General features: G+C 34.9%; 1 protein-coding gene across 10 annotated transcripts in view; it reads right to left on the bottom strand.

Annotated features, from left to right (window-relative positions):
• Nucleotides 1-26396, bottom strand: part of PTPRT (protein tyrosine phosphatase receptor type T) — a 1285960-nt gene that overhangs the window by 760796 nt on the left and 498768 nt on the right. For all 10 annotated transcript variants that reach the window (XM_074292616.1, XM_074292619.1, XM_074292617.1 and 7 more), the window contains 3 exons: nucleotides 14709-14790; nucleotides 9966-10081; nucleotides 7187-7361 (listed from right to left, as the gene is read on the bottom strand). In XM_074292616.1, the coding sequence (XP_074148717.1) occupies nucleotides 7187-7361; nucleotides 9966-10081; nucleotides 14709-14790 (373 nt within the window). The remainder of the gene's footprint in view (nucleotides 1-7186; nucleotides 7362-9965; nucleotides 10082-14708; nucleotides 14791-26396) is intronic.

Raw genomic sequence — 26396 nt, 5'->3', positions numbered from 1 at the left:
AGATGAAGAGCCATGGGGATACTATCTCCTAGACATATCTACTAATTATGGGTGAGAGAGAGAGGTCAGGGGAAAATTTAGAATGAATTAATGAAGTAAGTTATAAGAACTCAGAAGAAGCCTAATACCTGGAACTTAGGAAACAAAATTTCATAGTTCTTACCTTTATAAGATCATATCTGGAATGTTGAGTCAGTTTTTTAAAATCTTGACCCTCTGGACTATACCCAGAAATAGGCAACGAGGAACAGATACAAAATTTGAAACCATATCACAGATCATAAGTAACTGAGAATCATTAGTATGGAAAAGAGGAATAAGATCAAAATGGGTCCATGATTTAGGCATAAAGAATGAGATAATAAATAGATTAGAGAAACAGAAAATAGTCTACCTCTCAGACCTGTGGAGGAGGAAGGAATTTATGACCAGAGGAGAACTAGAGATTATCATTGATCACAAAATAGAAGATTTTGATTATATCAAACTAAAAAGTTTCTGTACAAACAATACTAATGCAAACAAGATTAGAAGGGAAGTAACAAATTGGGAAAATATTTTTAAAGTTAAAGGTTCTGACAAAGGTTTCATTTCCAAAATATATAGAGAACTGACCCTAATTTATAAGAAATCAAACCATTCTCCAATTGATAAATGGTCAAAGGATATGAACAGACAGTTCTCAGATGATGAAATTGAAACTATATTCACTCATATGAAAGAGTGTTCCAAATCACTACTGATCAGAGAAATGCAAATTAAGACAACTCTGAGAAACCATTACACACCTGTCAGATTGGCTAAGATGACAGGAACAAATAATGATGAATGTTGGAGGGGATGTGGGAAAACTGGGACACTGATACATTGTTGGTGGAGTTGTGAAAGAATCCAGCCATTCTGGAGAGCAATTTGGAACTATGCCCAAAAAGTTATCAAACTGTGCATACCCTTTGACCCAGCAGTGCTGCTATTGGGCTTATATCCCAAAGAAATACTAAAGAGCGGAAAGGGACCTGTATGTGCCAAAATGTTTGTGGCAGCTCTTTTTGTTGTAGCTAGAAACTGGAAGATGAATGGATGTCCATCAATTGGAGAATGGTAAGGTAAATTATGGTATATGAAGGTTATGGAATACTATTGCTCTGTAAGAAATGACCAGCAGGAGAAATACAGAGAGGCTTGGAGAGACTTACATCAACTGATGCTGAGTGAAATGAATAGAACCAGAAGATCGCTGTACACTTCAATGCTGTATGAAGATTTATTCTGATGGAAGTGGACATCTTCAACATAAAGAAGATCTAACTCACTTCCAGTTGATCAATGATGGACAGAAATAACTATACCCAGATGAAGGAACACTGGGAAGTGAATGTATAATTGTTAGCACTACTGTCTCATCTACCCAGGTTACTTATACCTTCGGAATCTAATACTTAATGTGCAATCAAGAAAATGGTATTTACACACATTTACACACAACTGATTTAATTTTATCAGTATAAATGACATTGAAAGAGAAATATCACTAACATGTTTTCCTACTGCAGTCTAAGGATCATCTGAGCCAAAGCTGAAATCTTCCATATAGACCTTCTCTTCCCACAATAGACACAGGAAGTACCCTGTGACAAACATGCACAACCTTGACCACCATCTCCCATCAAACCCTGATGGAGACAGCCCAAGACCCTGTATCTAGAGCCTTTATAATAGCAATGCTTCTGGCTATGATGCTATCATGCTGAAAACAGCCCTTTTGGAGTTGTAGCTGGACAATTGTTCCATAGGAATCATAGACAAAACTAAAGAAGACCCAGAAAACGAATTTGTTGTCAATATCATTGATACTGTCAAGTAGTTTAATATAAAAAACTGATTTAATTTTATCAGTATAAATGACATTGAAAGAGAAATATCACTAACATGTTTTCCTACTGCAGCCTAAGGATCATCTGAGCCAAAGCTGAAATCTTCCATATAGACCTTCTCTCCCCACAATAGAATGTGAGTTGCTCAATACTTTAAACATAGTAAGTATATAATCAATGCTTTATTCGTTCATTCCTTTAAATAGAGTAAATTTTAATCTATTTTCCCAATCTTTTAAATTATGTGATTATAGCTTTAGAGCTGAAATGACTCAGATGCTACTTAGTTTGATCAACTTGTTTTACAGATGAGGAAATAAAGTCAGTGGATTGTTAAGTGACTTGCCCAGAATCATAAAGCTAGTAAATATCTGCTTCAGAATTTAAGTCACAAAGCCTCCTTACTCTAGGTCCAGTACCTTACTGATTATACAAACTGCCTCTAATAAAAATACTTTAAGATGGCTGTTTCTCTTTTCCAGGCTATCTATCCCTTGTTATTTCATTTCATTATCTCATAGCTCAATTTGAGGCCCTTCACCACTATAGTTGCTCTTTTCTTGATGAATTTTGGTATATTGAGGGTCTCCCTAAAATGTAATATCCACAACTTGACACAATAATCCATATATAGTGTGACTGATAGAAATACAATAGATTGTCATTTATCTGGACAACACTGTGCCTCCCTTAATCCAGACTAAGGCTTCATGAGCTTTTTCAATAATCACATAATACAAAAGACTTCCCTAAAACCTTCAATTTGGGGGGATTCTTTTTGGTTTGGGGTTTTGGCTTTGGTTTTTTCAAGGTATGCTAGTAAAAGGCCATTCTTATCTGAGCTGCTCACTTTCTTATAGATGAAATTAATCCGCTTGAGCTTCAGAAGCACTGGTATACAGGTAATGTTTCACTAAATAAAAATTTAAGTTTATTTACTTGTTTCTCTGTGTTTTTATTTAATTAATAAAGTAAAAAGAGTCCTAGATTTGGTTTTGTTTGTGGTAGGCTTTTTTGCAAATGCAGTATTGTCTGCCTCCCCAATCTTGTGCTTGCAAAGATAGTATTTTGAAACTTGATAGAAGTAATAAACAACATGGAGCTGAGTACAGATCCCTGGGATACTCATCTTTCCAAGTTGAAACTCAATCTTATAGTTCAAAAATGATCATTAAAAGGGAAGAACAAAGCTGGGAAAAAAATTTTACAGTCAGTGTTGCTGGAAAAGGTCTTATTTCTAAAATATATATAAAGCACTGTGTCAAGTTTATAAGAATACAAGCCATTCTCCAATTGATAAATGGTCAAAGAATATGAACAGACAATTTTCAGATGATTAAATCCATCTATAGTCATATGAAAAAATGCTCTAAATCACTATTGATCAGAGAAATGCAAATTAAAATAACTCTTAGGTACCACGTTATATCTTTCAGATTGGATAAGATGATAGGAAAAGAGAATGATAAATGTTGGAGAGGATGTGGGAAAACTGGGACACTAATGCATTGTTGATGAAGTTGTGAAATGATCCAACCATTCTGGAGAGCAATCTGGAACTATGCTCAAAGTGCTATAAAACGGCACATATCCTTTGATCCAGCAGTATCATTAGTGAGTCTATATCCCAAGGAAATCATAAAGGAGGGGAAAGCACCCACATGTGCAAAAATGTTTGTAGCAGCTCTTCTTGTGTAACAAAGAATTGGAAATCAATTGAGGAATGGTTGAATAAGTTGTGATATGTAAAGATAATGGACTATCATTGTTCTACAAAAAATGATGAACAACTGATTTTAGAAAGACCTAGAAAGATTTATATGAACTGATGCTGAGGAAAACAGAATCAGGAATACTCTGTACACAGTAATAGCAAGAATGTGTGAAGTTCAACTATAAAAGATTTGGTTCTTCTCAGTGTTTCAGTGATCCAAAGGAATGCCAATAAACTTTGGACAGAAAATGTCATCTGCATCCAGAAAAAGAACTATTGAGACTGAATTTAAATCAATACATGCTACATTCACTTCTTTCATCTGTTTTTTTCTCCCATGTTTTTCCCCTTTTGCTCTGATTTTTCTCTCCCAACTTGATTCATAAAGCAATACATATTAAAATAAATATATTTTCTAAAATGGACTGTACATCCCAGCAACTTCAAATCTGCCTTATTGCATGATCTTCTAATCTACATATTTTCCTTATCACAAGAAAACTATGAAACTTACATTATTTGCTGAACCTTATAGCTAAACTATTAACTATAGCATTTCCTTAATTTGCCAGCTGGGTAACAATGTCCAAATAATGAAACAAATTTTAAAATATGATTCTTATGAAGTCATGCTATTTATTTTTAATAACCACATCCTTGACTAAATTTCACCAATTATCTTGTTATTATAATATCCTAGAATTGGGCTCGGAGTTGAAAACAAATACTTTTAGCTTGCAAAATTCATTCTCTTGCAGTTTTGAAAATTCATTTTTCTTCAGTCCTGCAATACCTCTTCTGTCCTCCATGAGCTTTCAATGTCAGTGAACTAGTAATCACATATAACAGTTCTTTAGATACTCTGAGATATGTTTCATCTGATTTCATCAAGGGCTATTTGAAAGACTCCTCCCTCCTTATGCTACATTTCAATCCACTATTGGCCATATTCACTATAGTTTTATAGCCCAAACATTATTTTCCTTACAGAGAATATAGAAACAAAATAGTACTAAGAAGTTCCTCATTCTCTCTGTTGTTTATTGTAATAGTCCCATCTATTTTGAGAAGTTGTTTCATCCTCTTTTCTCTTGAATAGCATTTTTTAAAAAAGACAAAAAAAGTTTGTTATTCTTAGTTTTCCTTACTATCTCAGTTTATGCAGTGCTTTAATTAGTATTATGGTAGTATATATAAACATGTACCTATTCTTTATTAATTCTCCTTGCTTCAATCTTTTATACATGTTTTGTTTGATTTAACTGCTTGATGAGTTTCCTATGCATCCATATCAGGTTTTTAGGCCACTTCTCTATCTTATCAGAATTGTTTCTTTTTGTATCTTTAAAATTTAATTCCTGATAACTTTCTACCTCTATCTACCCCCTCCTTCATTCCACCATCAACTGGATATTTGGGATTTATGGCAAATGGTGACTCAATTTCATTTCCTTTTCTATCCTGAGTTACAATGTGAAGTAATCATCTAAAGTTGACATAATTTCTATTTCATGCAAACAGTTTCCCCTTATTTTTGAAAAACACAGAAAGAATAGATAGTCTTCCTATTGTTTCCTCTAACCTTTGAACTTATATTTAAAGCAAAGCTATTATTAGATCCTTATCTTTTGGTAGAGCCCACTCCAACTGACGCTGAATAATTGGAGTCTCTTATCACTCCATGGATATCACATCATGACTGAATAAAGTTTGTGATTTGTTTCAACTTATCAATTCCCTCTTCCTATTCAGGAGTTCCATAGTATACTCTACTACTAAGATGAAAATAGCTTCTGCTTCCATTGATCTTCACTCATTCTCTACCATATTACTCTTTTCTGATTCCTGAATTTCTTCCATGAGCATATCATCTTACATTCAATGAATAAAACTGAACTAATGATTCTCTTGAATCTTCTTAAGCACTGAGATTCTATAAATCTGCTAACACTGCTCCATTTAGGTCATTATCATTGGTATACTTATCTCAAATTTGACTAATTGTCAGAATACAAAAGATTTATTTCAGTTGCTTTTGGCTTGTTTCTTTGTTCTACTTTGTTGGTTTTTTAATTTTTTTCTTTTGTGTACATAGTGCCAAACAATTAATATTGCTTTCTTTTTCTTTAAAAAACAAACAAACAAACAAACATTTCAACTACCATTTGCCCCCATGGCTAAATGATATGTTTGGTTAAAGTAGAGTACTAATGAGACCAGGGTAGTGGATCTAATTTTCCCCTATGGACCATATTTTTCTACCAGAGACCATGCCTTCAGCCCTAGTCAGCCATGAGCAAAAGAGTAAAACTGATCATAAGAGGAACTAAGCAAGAAGTAATAGAGATGTTTTAGTGCAAACTCATCCATTCTCCTATGTGTACATCATGAATTAATGAACTCATGTGAAGATGATGGAAAACAGAAGAGTATTACAGGACTGAAGAAAACTGAATTTTCAAAACTGAAAAAAATGAAGTCTGCAAACCATAAAACCATGATTTTTAACTTCAATTCCTGGCCTAATCCCAGTACCTATTAATTAATAATAGGAGGTCAGTGAATATTTAGAAAAATGATGTAGTTGTTGGAGGAGGATGGGGGCTGTGCAGTGTTGAAGCAATAGCAATAATACTGGATAACAGTATCACAATTCAGAAAGAGCTTGAAAGGCTAGAATGTGGGACTTAATAAGATAGCATTTACTAAGAATAAATGTAAAATTGTATACTTGGTTTCAAAATATGAATTTCACAAATACAAGATTAGGAAATTTTGTTTAGATTGTCTTTCACCTGCAAATTCCTTCCTCAAAGTCTCCTCAAACCTGAAAATTTTAGAGGACTTCAAGCTCATGCTGAAACTGTATTATAATGTGGCAGTCCAAAAGAAGCTCATGAAATCTTAGTCTGCATACTCAGTATTCAGTGAATATTGCCTTCATGTATGATTATTTTCAGGTGTTGTAATGCAGACAAAACTTCATTATTTCATTCATTAAATTATATAATCCTCTAACCCATAGATAGAGGAAGTTATGTGGCTGTGATTTCTATAAAAATATAAGGATTCTAATTATACATTATACATATAAAATGAAAACTCTTACTGTGTACACAATATTGTGGTCAGTATCATGGGAGGATACTAAGTCTAACTAAGATATAGTATCTGTCCTCAAGGAATTTTAAAAGGGGGAATAAGATCTCAACACAAACAGTTACAATATAGAATATTATATAAGTGAATTGTAGGTCAACAAAACTAAAATAAAATCTTCCTTAACTTCTCCATATCCTTTCACATGATTTTTAAAAGTACAACCTTACATTGTTAACAAAACTATCTTTTTGTGTTTTGTTTTTTAAAAAAAAAAAGTAGAAGAGACAAGTATGTCCCCATGCCATCCCTTAACTACTCTGAGCAAAAACAAAACAAAACAAAAAAAGTGTTGTGAGCAAAAATTCATTGTCCTTTTCCTTACCTTTAAAAAGGACCTTCCATGGCAGAGAACAATCTCTGGCCTCTCCTAGGAAACTTAGTCATTCGGAAGAATGAAATGGAGCCACACGAATCCCATACTTTCCGGATCACTCACCTTTTACTATTAATTCTGCATAATTAGATACTCCAGAGCCACCGTCAGAGCGAATGACACATCGGTACTTGCTGATGCTCCTCTGAGATGTGTCGGCCACACTGACTGTAGCTGAAAACCTTCGGTGGTTGACCACTCGGGTGACCATAAGGGCAGTATCTCTCCCATTCCATTGCTACCAGAAAAAAGAGAAATCATGTTAAGGACTTGTATGTATCTTCCTAAATATGAATTGATTCCCTTCTCACTCCCTTGCATCTAAAACCAGTCATTTCTTCACCTCCTCTTTGGCCTGTGAAAATGGGGTTGATTTTTATAGTCACATTTACCCTACTACTATATGATACATTTTGCTTTGTAAATTCTGGCAGATGTCTTAGCATAAGAGAACATGTATCCTAATGGCTTAGGGATGAAGGTAAAGGCTCAATAATCTCTATAGTTTCACTCCAAGGCTGGACTGATTTGCTTTGTGAGCTGAGGTCAATCTTTTAACCCTTCTATTAGTTTTCTTCATCTGCAAAACTGAGATAACAGACTTTACCCCTGATACTGCAGGTATGAACAAAGCATAAAGGTAAGCCAGTAAAAGGCTATCCTTATCTAGGCTTCTCACTTTCTTGTAGTTGAAATTAACCTGCTTGAGCTCCAGAAGTATCGGTATACAGAGGTAATACTTCACTGAACAAAAATCTAAGATTTTTTTTTATTTGTTTCTCTATTTGTTTTTTTATTTGACTAACAAAGTGGAAAGAATCTTGGGCTTAGAGTCAGGGGGGCTATACCCTGACACTTGTTTCTATGTGAACTCAGTCAAATTATTTCCTTTCTCTTGGCCTCATATTTTTGTCTATAAAATCCTCATCTGTGAAATGATGAAAATGATGATGATGATCTCGCAAGTCCCTCCCAACACTAAATCTGTGATGTTGCCTTAATCTATTCTATCTTCCAAGATTATATGGAACCTTTATAGAATTCTAAATTAATACTCTATTGCGACATAAGGAAAACATTTTATGTTTTTTTTTCCAATGGAAAAAATTGAATTTTTTAAAACTTTTCTTTAAGTTCTGTTTTACACTAAGGAAAGCAATTCTGGGCATCATATTCTAGGAAGGGCATTGACAAGCTGGTGATCATTCTGAGAAGGGAACTAGAAATCGTGGATTGAAAGAATTAAGAACAGCTATTGAGAAGGCTTAAGCTGTACACTGATGGTTGTCTTCAATAATGTGAAGGGCTCTCTTTGTGAGGAAGATTTAGACTGTCTTGATAGGCTCTAGAAGGAAGAACTATTAACAACTGAGGTAAGTTAGGGGAGACATATTTTGTTTCTGTAAAAGTAAGAGCAAACAATCAGAGCTATCTAACAATAAAATGGATAACCTTGATAAGTTGTGAGATCCATACTGCTGAATGTGCTCAAGCAGTTTGGATGGCCTCTTATCTTGAATGTTGTAAAGTTCGTCTGATTCAATTTAAGATATATGTTTCTAAGGCCAGATAGCAATTAATCTGTTACTTTTAATGAACCAATATTTCATTTAGAAGGTTTTCTCTTACTCTTTCTATAAATTGACATTTCTCTTTAGCAAGCTCTATTTATATATCAATAAGTATGTGCGTGGGAGTGGTCATTTATTTTAGCATCAGCAGAGAACACCAAATTTCCCACATGGAACAAATGGGTAATGAAATGACATTCCTCTTCATGATTTGCTTTAAGTCCTGATCAGTGATATTTAGTTTTCAATTTAATAAATACAGCCTCAAGAAGAGCCAGATAGAATTCAGTGAGTTTGTGTGAAATATTCTCATTTTCTATGACAGGCTTTCCATGCAATGGGCTTTCTTAAAGTAGTGATTAAAGAGCATCATTCTGTATATCTATTCCCTTTCTTTTAAAACTGGATAATTGAATGCTATCTTATAAGAGCTCCAATTAGCAAAGTTTCATATAGTCAACCAATAAGCCTACTGTGTGTCAGAGATCTAGATATATTAGGTGTGCAAACACAAAATGAAACAGTAATTACCTTTAGGAAGGTTACAATCTAGTTCATGCATATCACTTTGAGACTTGGGCAACAATGAATTAGAAAAGGCTTCATCATCAAGAGGCTGGCTTTTGACTGAATGTACCCAAGTTGAGAGTGGGAAGTGTCAAGTACAAAGAGAGTATCAATGCTGGAATGCTGCATAGCTATCTAGAGAATATGCAAGAAAATATCTAAAACCTCAGAGGTCCAGTAAAGCCAGGAGGGAATAAGGAGGTGCCATAGGTTATGGAGATAAAATCAAGGTCTAGATTCTAGATGGCTATTAAAAAATGATCAGGACCCACAGAAACCAGACTGAGAATAATAAAGGGTCAAGGATCCAAATAGGGAATCTGAAAAAAATAACATTAAGAATGAAGGTCAAAAGAGTTGGGCACTACATGCTTAGGATGTAAAGTAACTGATTATAAGGAATTGTGCTTGTTATAAAGGGAAAAGCACGCTGGATTTAATGTCAGAAGGCATGGTTTGAATCACAGTTACTTAAGTGAATGTGGACATGTTATTTAACTTCTCTGTTTATTCACCTATAAAAGAAAACTTCTGACCTCTCTTAAAGTTTAAAATTTATGATGCTATAATCTCTACAGCCATGCTGATATTCTGTAAAGAACATGGGACTCAGTCAAGAAGGTAGGTTCAATTCTTGATAGTACGACTGACTCTGATCAGAATATAGAGAGAAAAATATGTGAAGGAGGAAGAAAAGTGTTTACCTGGAGCCAGAGTTTGTCATGTTGGGACCACTTTCCCCCAGCTATACACTGGAATGTTGCATTCTGTCCCACATTCACTTCAACATTTTGGAGTCGCAGGAAATGAGGTGCTTTTCCTAGGATGGAAATGAAATATTAATTGGGTGGGTTCATTAGCAATTCTGTTCTCCTTAGGCCCTGGTCTGGAGGAGAAGGCTCTTAACCTAAGGTAAGTTCAAAGGTTCTTTCCCTGTAGAGAGTTAAGATGTTTATTTTGCATGAGGCAGTGGACTTAGATCTATAGGCCAAGTCTATGAAATATTAGGCTGAAAAATGATCATTTTAATGAGGAGGGAAGTTTTTACAGATGGATATCACTGAGATTGCTCTACCCCAAGAACAACAATGGTCCTATAATTTGGGCTGGGATTTTGATGGAGGTGGGACAACTTCTTAATGAATACCCTCAGCAGAATAAAAATAGTCCTAAATCCTCTTATTCACAGTTGACATATACAGGATGTCACAAAGATCCTTGTTCAGTTTTAATAACTTAAAATTTTAAACTTTAGTGGGTTAAAATTACACTAAGGTTTTGGGATACCCTTTATTATCCCCTCAGAGGACAGGGGTACAGCCAAACTGCAAATGCTGCCATGTTGATGGATACGTTAATAATCTGAAAATTCAGAGACCCTAAAAGTCACATAATGTTGATGAACTGGAGGATACTTCTTTATATACTAAAAAAAATTCTACTGAAATATTTTCCACATTTCCTAATCAAACCCTTGTTACTGTAGTACCAAATGATTAAGCCAAAAATGCAAAACTTGTCAATAAGTGTTATAACATAATTATATTATAACATAATATAACAAAATGAGAAGCATAATCAGCCCATACATTGAGTAATGGGTCCTTTAGATAATCTATAACAATTAGGCAACTATAACAATAAAGATAATCCCTCAGGACTTTAGTAGACTGTCAATTTAAGCCCCATAATTGTCCTCTCAACCTATATATCCTGTCATTCTCTAAGTCACCTTGCAGTGGTTCCTATGAATGATGCTGACCAATGCTTACTGCACATTTGGGGCAAAATGCCCTAAAGTGAGTGACATTTTAAACTCACTCTACAAACATCAGTACAACATTTGAAGACATATCATTCTGCCCTTTATCTTGCTGTCTGGACTTGTCAGCACCCAGCAGGTAATGAAATAAAATTGAAAAAAGAGACTTGTTTAGCAGAAGTCCTTCTAGTTTGTGGAACACTAGGAAATTCACCAAGATAATGTGATAGAAATTTTTAAAAAAAGGAAGAGCCTAAAAGTCAGTGAAAAGATGGAAACCATGAAATCGTGAAGAAAATTTCTCTGACATTTACCCAGTGGTTATTACTGATGCAGTCCTGTTTTTAATAGTTAAAGCTGAGAAATGACAACCCTCAGAGGGCAACCAGAGTTATGATACACATAGGGCAACATGAAAATGTTAAATGGTCTATAAAATATAAGCGAAAGGTTTGAGTTTATAAGAGAAAATCATTTTGTCTGCTGTGGTTTTAAGTATCACGTCTGTCTCTTGGTCACTTTTTTAAAATATGAGGCAAAAGCATAACACTATTAACCTTAGCACCAATCAATACAGGGCATGAGGTGTTTGGGCCACTAGAGGCCATGTAACTTTGGGAATATTTAACAGAAGCACTTATTGATAAAGTCTTGGCATAGCTTAATAGAGAAATAGCTCTGAAGAACAGAAATGGGAAATTAAAAGGTCTGGGGACGTGAGGAGAATAAAAAGTTCTCAATCCACTTAAATATTTAACAGCCCATGAGGAAAGTTTCTAATTTGTGCATTAATATTAAGTGTGAGAATGTGTGTGCATGTGTGTGTTTGAGAGACAAACAAATAGAGACAGACTGACAGAGACAGGGGGAAGGGTGGGGGGGCGGGGGAAGGGTGTAAGAGAGAGGGAAAGGGAAAATGTATGTATATGTCTGTGGAGAGGTGTATGGAGATAGAGAGAAAAAGATAGAGACAGAGACAAAGAAAGAGAGAGCAAGAATTGTTGTGGAAGATGGGTGGAAACCAATATCCACTCAGAGCAAAGTAATATACAGACATAATTTTATTTCCCAAGCAATTTGGGATCCTAACCACAGTCCACTGAGACTGACTGTCAGCATCACTGAAATTGGCCTACACATTTAAGTTTTGTTGTCCTATCAGCACAGTCTTTCCAGCTTGCAAGGCATCTAGGATGCATTCTCCCATTTGTGATATGCCCTCATTTGCAACAACAGATTTGTTTTCCTCAATGCTGTTCATGTTTCATTGAAATTCAGCAGGTATAATTTCTGCCCAGGGTCAAGTTTTCTCTAGCTTGTTTGCCATATATAAGAACTTTATTTATAGAAGAGCAAGAAAAGAAAAAGACAAAAAAAGGGTAAAAAAGAAAGGAGAAAATCCCTTTTCCATTTTTCTCAAGGGTTCCATGGCTCTCAGAACTTGAGAATCTGCAGGTTTGGTGAATTATTGAAGTATTCCTTCTTATAGAGAAAGCATGTTTCTAGTGTTCTCCAAACACTGTAATCTCTTTGAATTCATTATAGAATTGGCTGTAGGAAGACAGAGATCTCAGTCTCTGCTCACCAGTGGTGTCACAAATGCCAGGAGGCAGCAATATTAGTGTGTGGCCAGCTTGTTTTAATGGCTCCTCTTCCCAACCTTCAATCAGGAAATCCCACGAAGGTATGAGGGATACCAAGGCCTATATTGGGCACAAACCCCTTATTCTAAATCTCAGGAAAAGGTTTCAATTGGAGGAGTTCAGGTACTCCTATAGATGTATTATCAAGGTTTCCATTTTAGGTTTCTATTGTTCTGTCAAAAGGTATGAAAATTGCAGGCACCATTATAGTAGCCTTTCATTTTTCTGAATTTTATGTGTAAGCCTAAGTGGTGCATTAATGGGGTAGCTTTGCAATATACAGGCACACAGATAGGATCATGTTTTCCCTAGTTACAGCTCATAATCTATTTGCAGGGCAACTGCCTCATGATCATTCTACTCCTGTGGAATCCAGTTCTTTACCACTGGAAAGGAAGCTGAGATTCTTGTTAAGGTCAACTGCACACTTACTTTGCCAAAGAACTGCTTCTACCTAGCCCTCAGGTCAGCATTCTACCATTGACCTTTCTCAGAGGGGAGAAGGCATCTGTTATAGCTATTGAATCTAGAATATAGACTCTTAGCCTTTTGTGCGCTGGACCACTTTAAAAAGCTGATGAAGCCTACAAACTCCTCAGATTGAGTTTTAAAATACACAAAATTAAAAGCATAGGATTACAAAGGAAGTCAATATACTGAAATAAATATATAATTTTTCCCTTCCAAGTTCTCTTTTGAAATCCTTTAAAACCTCTTAGATCTCTGGTTAAGAACCCCTGAACTAGAAAAACAAACTAATTAAACTCATTTCAATAAACATTTCCTGACCATTACTAAATATCTATTAAAGATATTTTATCAATCATCAACTAAATAGCTAATCATCTACTATGTCATCCAGTAAGCATATGGCACCATGCTTACAAAAACAAAAAGAAACAGTTCCAGACCTCAAGAAGTTTCCATTCTACCAGGAGAAAGACATTAGTAGTTCTTGGTACTCAGACTTCATGCTACTGTTGTCCTGGCTATGTCTAAGATTCATTCCCACAGAGAGGTTCAAGCTGATCCCTGGCAAATCACAGCAATACAGAATTTGCTTCTGTTCTTTATTACATAAAGACCTTTGTGGGGTGAAGGAAGAATACAAGCAAGTCCTAGAAAACAGATGTGAAATGTGGCAGATACTTGTGCATGGCACAAACATATAATAGACATAGCCTATGTCCCAAATCCTATAGAATTGTCTTTCACAGATACATAAAAGTCCTTAGCCTTTAGAGCATTGCTGGGATCCATTCAAATGCCAGTTGAGAAACCAACAACTGGAACAGAATTGCATGAAATACAAACAGGATGAACAGAGAGCATTAACGTTCTATAATAAGTCAGTGATGACAAATCTTTCAGAATGCCTCCATAGAACTGATGAGTAAATTTAAAATTATTTTACAAGAATTAATAGCTCAAGGTTCCCTTTTCCCTGTGAGTGAACATCCAGTTCATTCCCTAAGTGTTTTTGGTGGGGAATTTTTTCTCTTTCTGAAACAATTATATGTGATTCTATCCAGAGCCCTTTAATTCTTCTACTTCAATGCTCTGAATCACACTAATAAACAATCAGGGTTTTCTATTCCCTTAATAATGGAGTCAGATTTGAATGGAGATGTTTTGGCACTGTCTGCAGATTCATATATGGTTTGCCTATTGCACAGCCCAACAAAATAAGGGATTTATTTTGGGCTGATTGCTTTGGGTACAGAAGTATTTCCAAAGAATAAAGAAGAAAATAATTTTTTTAAATGTTTGTGAACGAGGTGAATGGGAGACCAGCTGAACTGGTTCATGTGAAGCTTAGTCCAGAGAAGAGTCATGTTATCATGAAAATGAAAAACTGCAGGGTCATAGACACCCAGCTGAACCAGACACCCAGGTTATCCATTCCAACCAACTCAGTTCTGCAGACAAGAAAACTGAGACCCAAAGAAGTTAAATGGCTTAGCTATGATTGGGAAGGTAGGAAATGTTAGAATTAGGATTCACCAGACCCAGAATTCTTGCTATTGGATCAAGGTACTTACGACATGGATGAGCAAGGACTCGAACTTCGTCCACTGCTATGTAGCCAGGATGCCCCTTCAAAGACACCGACTCAAATATAACCTGAAAGATACAGAGAAAAACATGCTCTCACAAACAGCAGTGGGCAGTCATATAGGGTTACTCCCTCCCCCATGCCTCTATAACGTTTTCCTCTTTTTTTACGTCAAGACCTATGATTTCTTATGTCTGAAAATATTCTATAGAAACTCCATATATCAATGCAGACTGACAACTCATTTGTAATTTAGCATCTCAGCTGTCTGAAGGGAGTAAGTAGCATTTCAAAGTCACACAGCTAGTGTGGACATGAACCTATTTATAACAGACTCCTTAGTGAATGTTACTATCTTCTATTCAATTGAGTTTTTCTAGTATTCAGATTAGTTTTAATAACCAAGCAAAGAGATTATGGTATGATTAGATACAGGGACTTGATCACAAACTCTAGATTTTGTCTTGGATTTTCTCAGGCAGAAAAAGTAAACTCTGCTAACCAGAATGAACACTGAAAAAGTACCATCTATCCTACCAGTGATTGCAGAGATATTTTGTCTAAATGAAAAAGCTAAATCAAACCATGAGTCTTGAGCCTTCATGGTAGTTCACAAGAAGCCTCCAAAAGACTTATTTCCTAAAATCCAACTCGCCTATATTTCCAGAAGGAAAAACTGCCTTCAAAATAAGTCTTCAGGCTGAACGAGACCTCGAACAACTAGCTTCCTTAAAGGTCAGAGATTTTTCATAGTATGTCTTTGAATTCTCAGTACCTGAAGAGCACCTTTCACACAGCAAGGATTTAATACCTGGTTTGTTTTTAATGGAATAGAAACTGTCCTTGTCATAGGGTCCTAACTGCATCAGGATGGGAGACAAGCTGTGTACTTGACTTGCTTTTACCTTACATGCCAAAAGTCAGTAATAAAGGGACACTTTAAAATAGAAAGAAAACTCCTCAGATTCACAAATCCTACCTAAATAAGTTGTATCTTCCCTGAAGTGAAAACCACATAGAACCTACTATAGGCTGCCAACACAGTATTACTGACTTAGAACAATTAAGAAAAATTAGAAAAGATCTAAAATACCATGTAGTCCATTCTCCTCAACTTAAAGAAACTGAAGCCCAAAGAGGGGGGAAGTTAGTTGTCCAAAATTATATGGAAAGACAGAGAGTGTAAGTGAGAGAGAGTGAATGAGAGTAAATGAGAGGGAGGGCAGGAGGGAGAGACAGAGTGGGAGAGAGATGGGGGGAAGGAAGGACAGAGAGGAAGAGAGATAGGGGGAGAAATGGAGGGAGAAAGAGAGAAGGAGAGAGGGAGGAAAAAAGAGGAGTGAAGAGAGAGGAGAAAGGGAAGAAGGGAGAGAGAGAAATGGAGGGAGAAAAATGGAGGGAGAGAAAAGGGATTGAGTGGAGGGAGGGATGGAAGAAGGAAGGGAGGGAGGGAAGGAGAGAAAGAGAGAGAAGGAGGGAGAGAGGGAGAATGGAGGAAGAAAGAGACAGAGGTATGGAAAAAGGAGGGAAAGAGGGAGAGAGAGCCAGAGGAAGGAAGGAAGGGAGAGAAAGATGGAGACAGGGAGAGAAGGAAGAAAAGAAAAGGAGGGAAAGACAGAGATAGTGAGAGAGTGCAAGAGAGATAGACAGACAGAGAAAGAAACAGAGTTAGAGACAGAGACACAGAGAGACACAGAGAGAAGTTTTCTAGTTTCCATTCCAGGGTATATTCCCCTAAATACTAGAGAGAAGCAAGGACAAAGTATCTATGGATCTAAGTCATATCTAACTTTGTAGGACATAAATTAAATTATTTATCCCAGGATTTCTCATTGGTATGGCAAAATAGATCAATCTAAAGTCAATATGTAGCAGGAGAATATATCCCCAGCTATGAAGAAACTGCTACCCATATTTCTGTGTTATAAGCAGAAAACTTTTTTTTTTCCTTCTGGCATTATTAGGTTTTCCATTCTTGAAAGAATCTCTTGTTAGAAGTACATTACTGAATTGCACATTTGGAAAAGATTCTGGGAAGGTGGAGGATTAAGTCTGAAAACTCTAGGCTCTCTAGATTTCCTCCACAAATAAGAGAAAATAGCACCTTGGAGTGAATGTATATTGGCAGAAATAAACAAGAGTTGGGGAAGAATAGTGGTTCTCCTGGGAAGATCAGAAAATCACCTAAGAAAGATCCCAAGACCAAGGTTCAACCTGAATGAAGTGTAAACACCTCCAAGCTATCTCCTCTGAAATAACTAGGAACAAGCCTTGACAGCTGGGTTGGGAGGTAGGCTCAGAATCAGACACAGGAATTGTCACCTCCTGGACAGTGTGGAAAGTCTGGCATCTGAGTGAAGGAAAATTAGTGGAATTTCTGAGAATAAAGGATACTAAGCCCCACTGCTGCAAAAATGCAGTGCTGGTGAAAAGGAACCAGCACATACCTGATCAGCGCAAAATCATTGGGGGGATGTTGCTGGCTGGGTGATGAGAGTTAGGGAAGGGGAACCCCCTTTTGGGTTGGCGCAAAGATAGTCACATGACAGTGCAGAGTCCCCCGTAAATGAATTTACAGGCCCGAAAACCTAGATTGATAAAAAGGGTTTATTGTAGGGATTTGGAAGTAAGGTTTAGTTAATAAAGTTGAGGGTAGAGATAAAAGCATTAGGTCCAGTGGGCAGAAACCCTTGGCATGACTGACATAAGGATGCCATGCTTAGGACTTCTGCAAACCTGGACTCCAAAAGTAGCCCCTTTTATAATGGGGGGCTCTTGTGATCTTGAAGGTGGTGGAGTCCCAGGCTCCTGGGGGTCAGCATTGAATAGAATTCAATGGGTTTAAACTGTGGGGGTTGGGAAAACCCAAGTTAGCTCAGATCCCGTGGGGGATGAAAAAAGCCCACTGACCAGGATTTGTAAATCAAAGGTCAGCCATGGGGATGGGGGTTCTTAAAGGGACTTCAACCCCCATCATGGGGATACTTTCAGAAGAGTTGAGCTCTTGGTTTCAGTTCCAGGCCAAAGTGAAGAACCGCAGGTTATGACCACTCAGGTCCTCAGGGAGCAAGAGTATTTCCAGCATAGTAAGCTAGGAGAAGCCCTCATGGTAACTTGGAGGAGGAAAGCAGTGGAATGGTTGGGCCCAGACAAACAAATAAAAGTAAGAAGGACCTGAGGCCAAAGATAACATCTCTCATGTTCCAGGTTTAGAAGTGATTATAATAACAAGCTGCTAAATTTTTGTTTTCAAATGAGCAGACAAAGGGGAAAGAGCCCAACCATATATAGTTACTATGAGAAAACCAGGCCTCATCTTCAGAAGAGAATTTTGGAGCAAAAAAAAAAAAGTCTCTCCTATCTCTAAAGAGCACCAGCCCTAAAGTCAGGAGGACCCGAGTTCAAATTTGATCTCAGGCACTTAACATGTCCCAGCTGTGTGACCCTGGGCAAGTCACTTAACCCCAATTGCCTCTAAAATTTTTTTTTAATTAATAAAAATCAAATAAGAGAAATTGAAAGGGAAATTTTTAATAAGAACAATCCAAGAAAAGCAAGATTATAAAAAGAAAGTCAACCAACTGGAAAGGAAATTTAGAATCTTAAAGAAGAAAACAACTTCTTAACAATTATAATTGGGTAAGAGGAAGCCAATAATGTTATGAGACCAATAAATAATAAAACAAAAGAAAAAAAAAGAAAAAATGAAATTTTAGAAAAACAACTTATCTAGAGAACAAATCAAGAAGAGAAAAGATAAAGAAATAGAAATATCTGAAAGCTAAGATAAAAAAGAACCTCAATATAATAATACAGGAAATAATCAGAGAAAAGTGTCCTGAAATTTTAGAACAAAAGGGGAAAGTAGAAATAGAAAAAAAAAAAAATTCACCAATCACCGTCTAAAAAGATCCTAGGCTGAAAACCTACAGGAATATCATGGCAAAATTCTGAAACTTCTAGTTAAGGAGAAAATATAATAAACAACAAAGTAAAAAACCTTCAAATATGGTGGAGCCACAACTAAAATTACATAAGACCTAGCAGCAGCTATACTAAAAGAACAAGAGTCTTGGAACACTATATTTCAAAGAGCAAAAAAAGTGAGGTTGCAGTCAAAAATATCACACCTAGCAAAGTATAATCCTGAATGAAAAAGGACATTGAATGAAATGATAGACTTTCAGGGTTTTCTCACAAAAAGACCAGAACTTAATAAAAAAAAATTGCCATAGAAGATCCAGGAAAAATATAAAGTAAACATAAAAGACCAATTACAAGGGACTCAAGAAGGACTAATTGTCTACTTGTTATATGTAGAAATGTGAACTAAATGTCTAAGATTGTCATTATTAACTGGGCAGTTCAGAAAAATTACTGGGATAGAATTATGATATGATTCTAAAAAGTAAAACAGTACAAGAAAAGGTAAAAATATAATTATCTCATACAAATGATAAACAATAGGAAGAGGGATTAATATAGAGGAATTAAATGAGGGAGGGGACTGATAGTTGTGGAACCCTACTCACAAATAAAAAGTGTATAAAAATTTTCTAAATTCAAAAAGAAACAAGAGGGCAAGATGATAGGGAAGAATGGGATAAGGGTTCCTGGAGGGGGATAAGGAATACAAGAGCAAGGTATATGGTAAAAGTAAAACAAAGAAGTAAAGAGGAACACTTTTTTTTCCTTTTTGAGTTTATTTTTCTTATGTAGCATGATAAATATGGAAATAGATATAGAAGAATTGTACATGTTTAATATATATTGGATTACTTGCGGTCTAGGGGAAGGAATGAGGGAAGAGAAGGAAAAAATCTGGAACAGGATTTTGCAAGGGTGAATGTTGAAAACTATCTATGCCTATATTTTGAAAATAAAAAAGCTATTATTTTTTTAAAAATAAGGAGAATAGAAATAGGTTGAGAAAATAATGATGAAAATAAGGAGGAAAATGTTTAAGTATTTGTAGCTTAGAATTTGAATGGAATGAATTTACCCATAAAATGAAAACTGAGAACACATTAAAAATTTGAATTCAACAATATGTTGTTTTCAGAAAATGTCATAAAAATCAAAGCTACACAAAAGCATAAAATAAAGAAGCAGAATTTATTATATAAAATAGGGGTAGTAGTCATTATCACAGACAAAGTTAAAGCTAAAATGGATATAATTAAAAAATAAAAATAGGGAAACTATACTATACTATATTGATATATATTATATATTATATTGATTTTTTACTAATCAATATTATTTTAGACCATTTAAAATAACTAAACATTATAAAATTCTTAGGCTATCCCTGCCAAAACAAACATAGGAATTATACTAATATAAGCAGAAAATACCTTTTATACAAATAAAGTTAGATCTAAATTATACAAATAAAGTTCTTGGGTAAGTAAAGTTAATATAATTAAATAAATGATGATTTCCCCTACTCTATTTATGTAATGCCATCCTAATTCAATTACTTAAAAAAATCTTTCTGAGTTAGAAAAAATGGTAGAAAGGTTCATTTGAAATAGCAGAAACTTCAAGAAAATATGTGAAAGGTCTAAATTCAGTAGTATCTGACCTTAAAGCACATTACAAAATGAGAGCATTATTGAAGTTTAAAATAGATAATTTTGATTATTTTAAATTGAAATTTTCTTGCATAGATAAAATGTATGAAGCCATGAGTAGAAGGAATCCAAAAATTGGGGGGTTGCACTTGTATGGACAATCTCTTGGATAGAATGTGATTGGGTTGGAATATTGTTGTTCTATAGGAAATGATGAGCTGGTTGATTTAGAAAAACATGTTAAGATTTGGGCTTATGAAGGAAGATGGTATCTACCTGCAGAGAAACAGATGACAAATGGAAAAAAGCATAGTTTGGGCATACAAATATGTACATGAATGTTATGTATGTATGTTTGTAAATATCTATGTGTATGTATCTAACTATATCTATATATATATGAATATGTCTGCACTTAATCACAGCCTTCTTTTGAGGGGAGGAGAAGGAAAGAGAAAGTAAAAAGTAGACAACAATGAACAAAAGAAAATTTACAATGAAGCAAAAAAAGATGAACAGCTTTGAAAATATTGTGTAGTATTTATTATACAGATTTTCTTGAAATGGAAAATTATTGCTTTAAACTGAATCCTTTCTCATGTTTTGATTGTGTGTATGACAATGTTTTTTTCTTTATTTTGTATTTAAGTTTGATATTAATTTAAAAAATAAAAAACAACTTAAAAATAAATTACACATCTACCAATAGAAGATGGTTCTATATTTCTTGCTTATCCAATGAGTCAAAAATGAATTATAAAGTGCTTACAATGAATCAGGCTCTGTGCTAAACACTGGAAGTAGAGAAAAAAGCAAAAACAGCTGCTGTCTCAACAGAGTTCATGTTTTAATGGAGGAGACAACAGGTAAATAATTAATACATAGAAAATAACAACAGAGAAGATGAGATGGAATCTCAAGTGGGAGGTGCTAACAGCTGAAGAAAGGGAATCTGTGAGAGGACTCCTGCAGAAGGGGGATCTAAGCTAATTTTGGAGGAAGCCTGAAAAGTTAAGAGGTAGAAATCAAAAGAGAGAACACTAAAAGTGTGAGAATTAGAGCAAAAATACTGAGACAGGAGATGAGATGTCATATGAGAGAAATTATAAATAATTCAATCTGGTTGAATTTTAAAGTATATGAAATGAGGTAAAGTATAAGAAAACTGAAAAAATAGGAAGCAATCAAGTTGTAAAAGGCTTTAAATGACAAAAGGAAATTTTTATAGTTGATTGTTAAAGGTAATTAGGTGGCATAGTGGATAGAACCCTGTGCATAGAATTGGGAAGATTCATCTTCCTGTGTTCAAATATGGCCTCAGACAGTAGCTGTGTGACCCTGGTCAAGTCACTTAACCCTGTTTGCCTCCATTTCCTCATCTATAAAATGAGTTAGATAAGGAAATGGCAAAACACCCCAAAACCTTCTGAAAACATTTAAATAATGCCATAAAACAATTCCTAGAGTAGCAGAACCCACAAAAGGGTTAGAAAGAAGCTTGGCAGGAAAGATCTGTAACACCTGGATAAGCGTAAAGCACAGTCAAGCACAGACTACATCAAACATAACCCCAGTTGCAGCAAGCCAGGAGAAGGCCTTGGGAACCAATGAATCAAAAGCAACAATATCTGCTTCCAAAATTCTCAACCCACACATGATAAAGAGGACAAGCAATTGGTCAAAAGAAGATAACGGGAGTCTCTCTGCTGACATTGAGGAAGGACTGTTGCTTTACCCATACTGGTTCTCAGTCCACAGTCCAGGGAGGTAATCCCAAGGTGAGATAGATTAGAAAGCCAGAGTTTGAGGAGCACGGACTCTTGTCATAGTTCCAGAGTAGAAAAGAATGCTTGTGGTCACTTGTAGATCAGAGCACAGTCCAGAAAATCCTTAGATCATAACTTCTTTGAAGAACTGAAAACTTATAGATCTCTTGAATATCTCTGAAAAAAGCTGCCCCAAACCTGAAGCTTGGCTCAGGGCATCCTTCTCCATGGAAATAGACCACCATTTTAGCAAAAAACTAAAAATCAAGAAATAGACTGGGAAAACGAGTAAACAACTAAAAAATTTTTCTGACCATAGAAAGTTATTATGGTAACAAGGAAAATCAAAACACACAATCAGAAGAAGGTAACAAAGTCAAAGTTACTACATTCAAAATTCCAAGGAAAACATGAATGAAGAGCTCAAAGAGGATTTTGAAAATGAAGAGAGGTAAAAGAAAAATTGGGAAGGGAAATGAGAATAATGAAAGAAAATTATGAGAAAAGGAGTCAACAGCTTGGCAAAGAAGAAACAAAAAATAGAAAAGAAAATAATACATTAAAAACATAATAAGCAAAATGATAAAAATAAGTTTTAAAAAGGCCAATGAGAGGAGAATGATTTAAAAAGCAGAATTGGCCAAACAAGAAAAAAGGCACAAAAAAATCACTTTAGAAAAAACTCCTTAAAAAGTAAAATTAGTCGAATAGAAAAGGAGGTACAAAAGCTCACTGAAGAAAATAATTCCTTAAAAATGGAATTGAGCAAATAGAAACTAAAGATTTTATAAGAAATCAAGAAACAATAAAACAAAACCAAAAGAACGGAAAAAAATAGAAGACAATTTGAAATATATCATTGGATAAACAAATGATTTGGAAAATAGGTCCTAGAAAGATAATTTTAAAATTACTAGGCTAACTGAAAATCATGATCAAAATCATGAATGTCATCTTTCAAGAAATTATAAAAAACTATTTTAAAAGATAATTGCCCTGATATTCTAGAACCAGAGACCAAGATAGAAATTGGAAGAATCCACAGATCTCTTCTCAGAAAAGATCCCAAAATGAAAACTGTCAGGAATATTATAGCCAAATTCCAGAGCTCCCAGATCAAAGAGAGAATATTGCAAGCAGCTAGAAACAATTCAAGAACTAAGAAGCCATAATCAAGATAACACTAGATTTAGCAGCTTTTATATTAAAGAATCAGAGAGCTTGAAGTATGATGGTCCAGAGCAAAAGGAGCCAGGATTAAAACCAAGAATTACCTACTCTGCAAAATTGAATATAATCTGTCAGAGGAAAAAAATAGATATTCAATGAAATAGAAAACTTTCAAGCATTCTTGATAAAAATGCCAGAGGCAAGGGAAGGATTTTTACTTTTAAATACAAGACTCAAGAGAAACACTAAAAAAGGTAAACAGGAAAAGAAAATCACAAGGAACATGATAAGATTAGACTGTTTACTCAATCCTACAGGTGATGATAACTAATGCATAAGAATTTTCTCATTATTAGTGTTTTTAAAAAATATAGATAGATAGATAGACAGACAGACAGACAGACAGACAGATAGATAGATAGATAGATAGATAGATAGATAGATAGATAGATAGATAGATAGATAGATGATAAAGGCACAGGTGTGAACTGAATATATAAGGATGTTATTTTAAAAATAAAATTAAGGAGTAAGAGGAAAGTGTTGGGAGAAAAGGAAAAGAGGGTAGAATGAGATAAATTATGCCATGAAAAAGCTATTACAATGAATGGAGTGGGAAAAGGGAGAGTAGGAGGAGTGAATGAACCTTACTCTTATCAGAAATGACTAAGATAGGGAATAACATACACATTCAATTGGTATAGAAATATCTTACCTTATAGGAAAGTAAGAGAGAAATGGATACAAAAAGAGGGGAGGGTGATAGAAAGGAGGCAAATTGGGGAAAGGAGTAATCAGAAGCAAAACATTCTGAGCAGAGACAGGGTGAAAGGAGAAAAAGAATAGAATAAATGAGTGTGGGGGAGAATAGGACAGATGGAAGTGTAACTGACAAAAAATTTTGAAGCAAGTTTTTCTGATATAATCCCCATTTCTCACAAATATAGAGAACTGAGTCAAATTCATAAAAATAAGAACATTCCCCAATGGATAAATGATCAAAAGACATGAACAGTTTTCACATGAAAAAATACTCTAACTATTGATTGGAAAATGCGAATTAAAACAATTCATAGCTATCAGATTGGCTAATTATATAACAGAAAGAAAAATGATAAATGTTAGAGGGAAATGTGAGAAAAATGAGACAATAATGCAATGTTAGTGGAGTTGATTGATTCAACCATTCTGTAGAGCAATTTGGAACTATGCCCAAAAGCTATAAAACTATGCATGCCCTTTGACCTAGTAATGACATTACTAGTTCTGTATCCTAAAAGCAATTTTTTTAAAGGAAAAGGAAAAAAATATAACACATCTTTTCTGCCAGCAATTGGAAATTGAAGAAATGCTCATCAATTGGGGAATGGCTGAACAAATTATTCTATGTGATTATGATGAAATACTTTTATTCTATGAGAAATGATGAGTAGGATACTCTAAGAAAAACCTGGAAAGACTTCTCTGAGATGATGTAAAGTGAAATACACTACATACAAACAGTAGCAATATTGTAAAATGATCATCTGTGAATGATTTTTCTAATATTCTTAATGATTCAAGACAACCTGAATGACTTAAGATAAAAAATCCTACCCATCTCCACAGAAAGAATTAATAATGTCTTTTTCTTGGGGTCTTTTTGTCTGTTTTTCTTTTACAATATGACTAATATGAAAATGTTTTTCATGACTACAAATGTACAACTTATATCTAATTGCTTGCCTTCTCACTGAAGGCAGGGTGAGAGAGAGAATATGGAACTCAAAATTTTAAAAACAAATGTTCAAAACTGTTTTGCTGAGGAACAATAAAATACTAAATTAGTTTTGTTTTTTAAGGGTTATCTATACATCTCAAAGAGAAAGGACTTGCCCAGAAAGGGTCAGATCCAGTACCTGATTCCAGATTCTCCAACAATGGAGGCATTTGCTATATATTCACTTTTGGTTGTTGCCTTTCAACTTTTTCATGATCTCCTGCTGTGAATCTCATCATTCCTGGTTCTGAAGCATATTGCTTTTCAATCAGAATGCTTCATGGAAAGAGTAAATCGTAAATGTATAGAGTAAGGAAGAAGATGCAGGCAAAGTCCAAAGGAAAAAAAATGGATATAGGAAGCCTGATGTGAATCGCAACTGAAAATAGCAGCTCTCCTGAGAGCTTTAGTCTGAAACAATGCCTAACTGCCAATTTCTCCAATCCTTCTACAAATTTTAAATACAAAACATCTATTTCCCATAAGATTAAATGAAACAAAATAAAATCTAGGTAATTTTTAAAATGTGTGCTTTGAGGCTTCAAGGCTGATCAGATATTCAAGGACCTACACCTTAGGACAGAGGAGGGACATAATGAGTATGCTGTAGTATTTGACCTACACAAAATATTCTTTGTTCACAAATACTATCTTCCTGAAAAGCTAGATTCTATTACTATCTCAGTTTTATGGGGATACAAAGTAATGAGATAATTACATACTATATGTGAAAATACTTTGAAAAAAGTTAAAAATCTTTGATAGATTAAAAAAAAGTCAGATACAAGTGAACAATAACAAATATTTGATCATGGATATCATAAAAAGACAGTAGAGCTCAGGGTCGGGACAAGACAGTTCTATTTAGGAAAATTATTTTTAGTAGAGTGTGGACTGTATTTAAGAGAAATTTGAAGCTAATATAATAGTTTAGGCAAGAGCTGATGAAAGCTTGAAGTAAATTAGGCAAAATGGCAAGAACTGTTTGCTTGTGATCTTGAATGAACCTCAAAGGTTTGAAATCACACAGCAAATATAGAAGACTTCTCAGTCACCAAGTAATGATATAACATACCTTTGTAGATCACATGAAAACAATGAAAACTAATCAAGAGAAGTAACAGAAAAATGATACAGCAGAGTGAGCACTGGATTTGGAGTTAGAGGAGGTGGGTTCAAATTCACCCCACCTGTATGTGAATTTGGGCAAATCATTTAACTTTCCTGAACCTTTTTTTCTCACCTGAAAAATTAAGAATTTGGCTTTAATGACCTCAAAGACCTCTTCTAACTGAATTTGTGATGACTTCAATTTCAAATGAACAACACTTTTAAGATTCGAGTTCCTACCATACTTTTGAAAACTGACTATGAGCACTTATATTTTGTCATTCAGCAAATAC

Source organism: Sminthopsis crassicaudata, chromosome 2 (genome assembly GCF_048593235.1).
Source record: "Sminthopsis crassicaudata isolate SCR6 chromosome 2, ASM4859323v1, whole genome shotgun sequence".
In the NCBI taxonomy this organism is placed as follows: Eukaryota; Metazoa; Chordata; class Mammalia; order Dasyuromorphia; family Dasyuridae; genus Sminthopsis; species Sminthopsis crassicaudata.
Note: the sequence above shows the minus strand (reverse complement) of the source record. Positions and strands in the feature narration are given on the sequence as shown.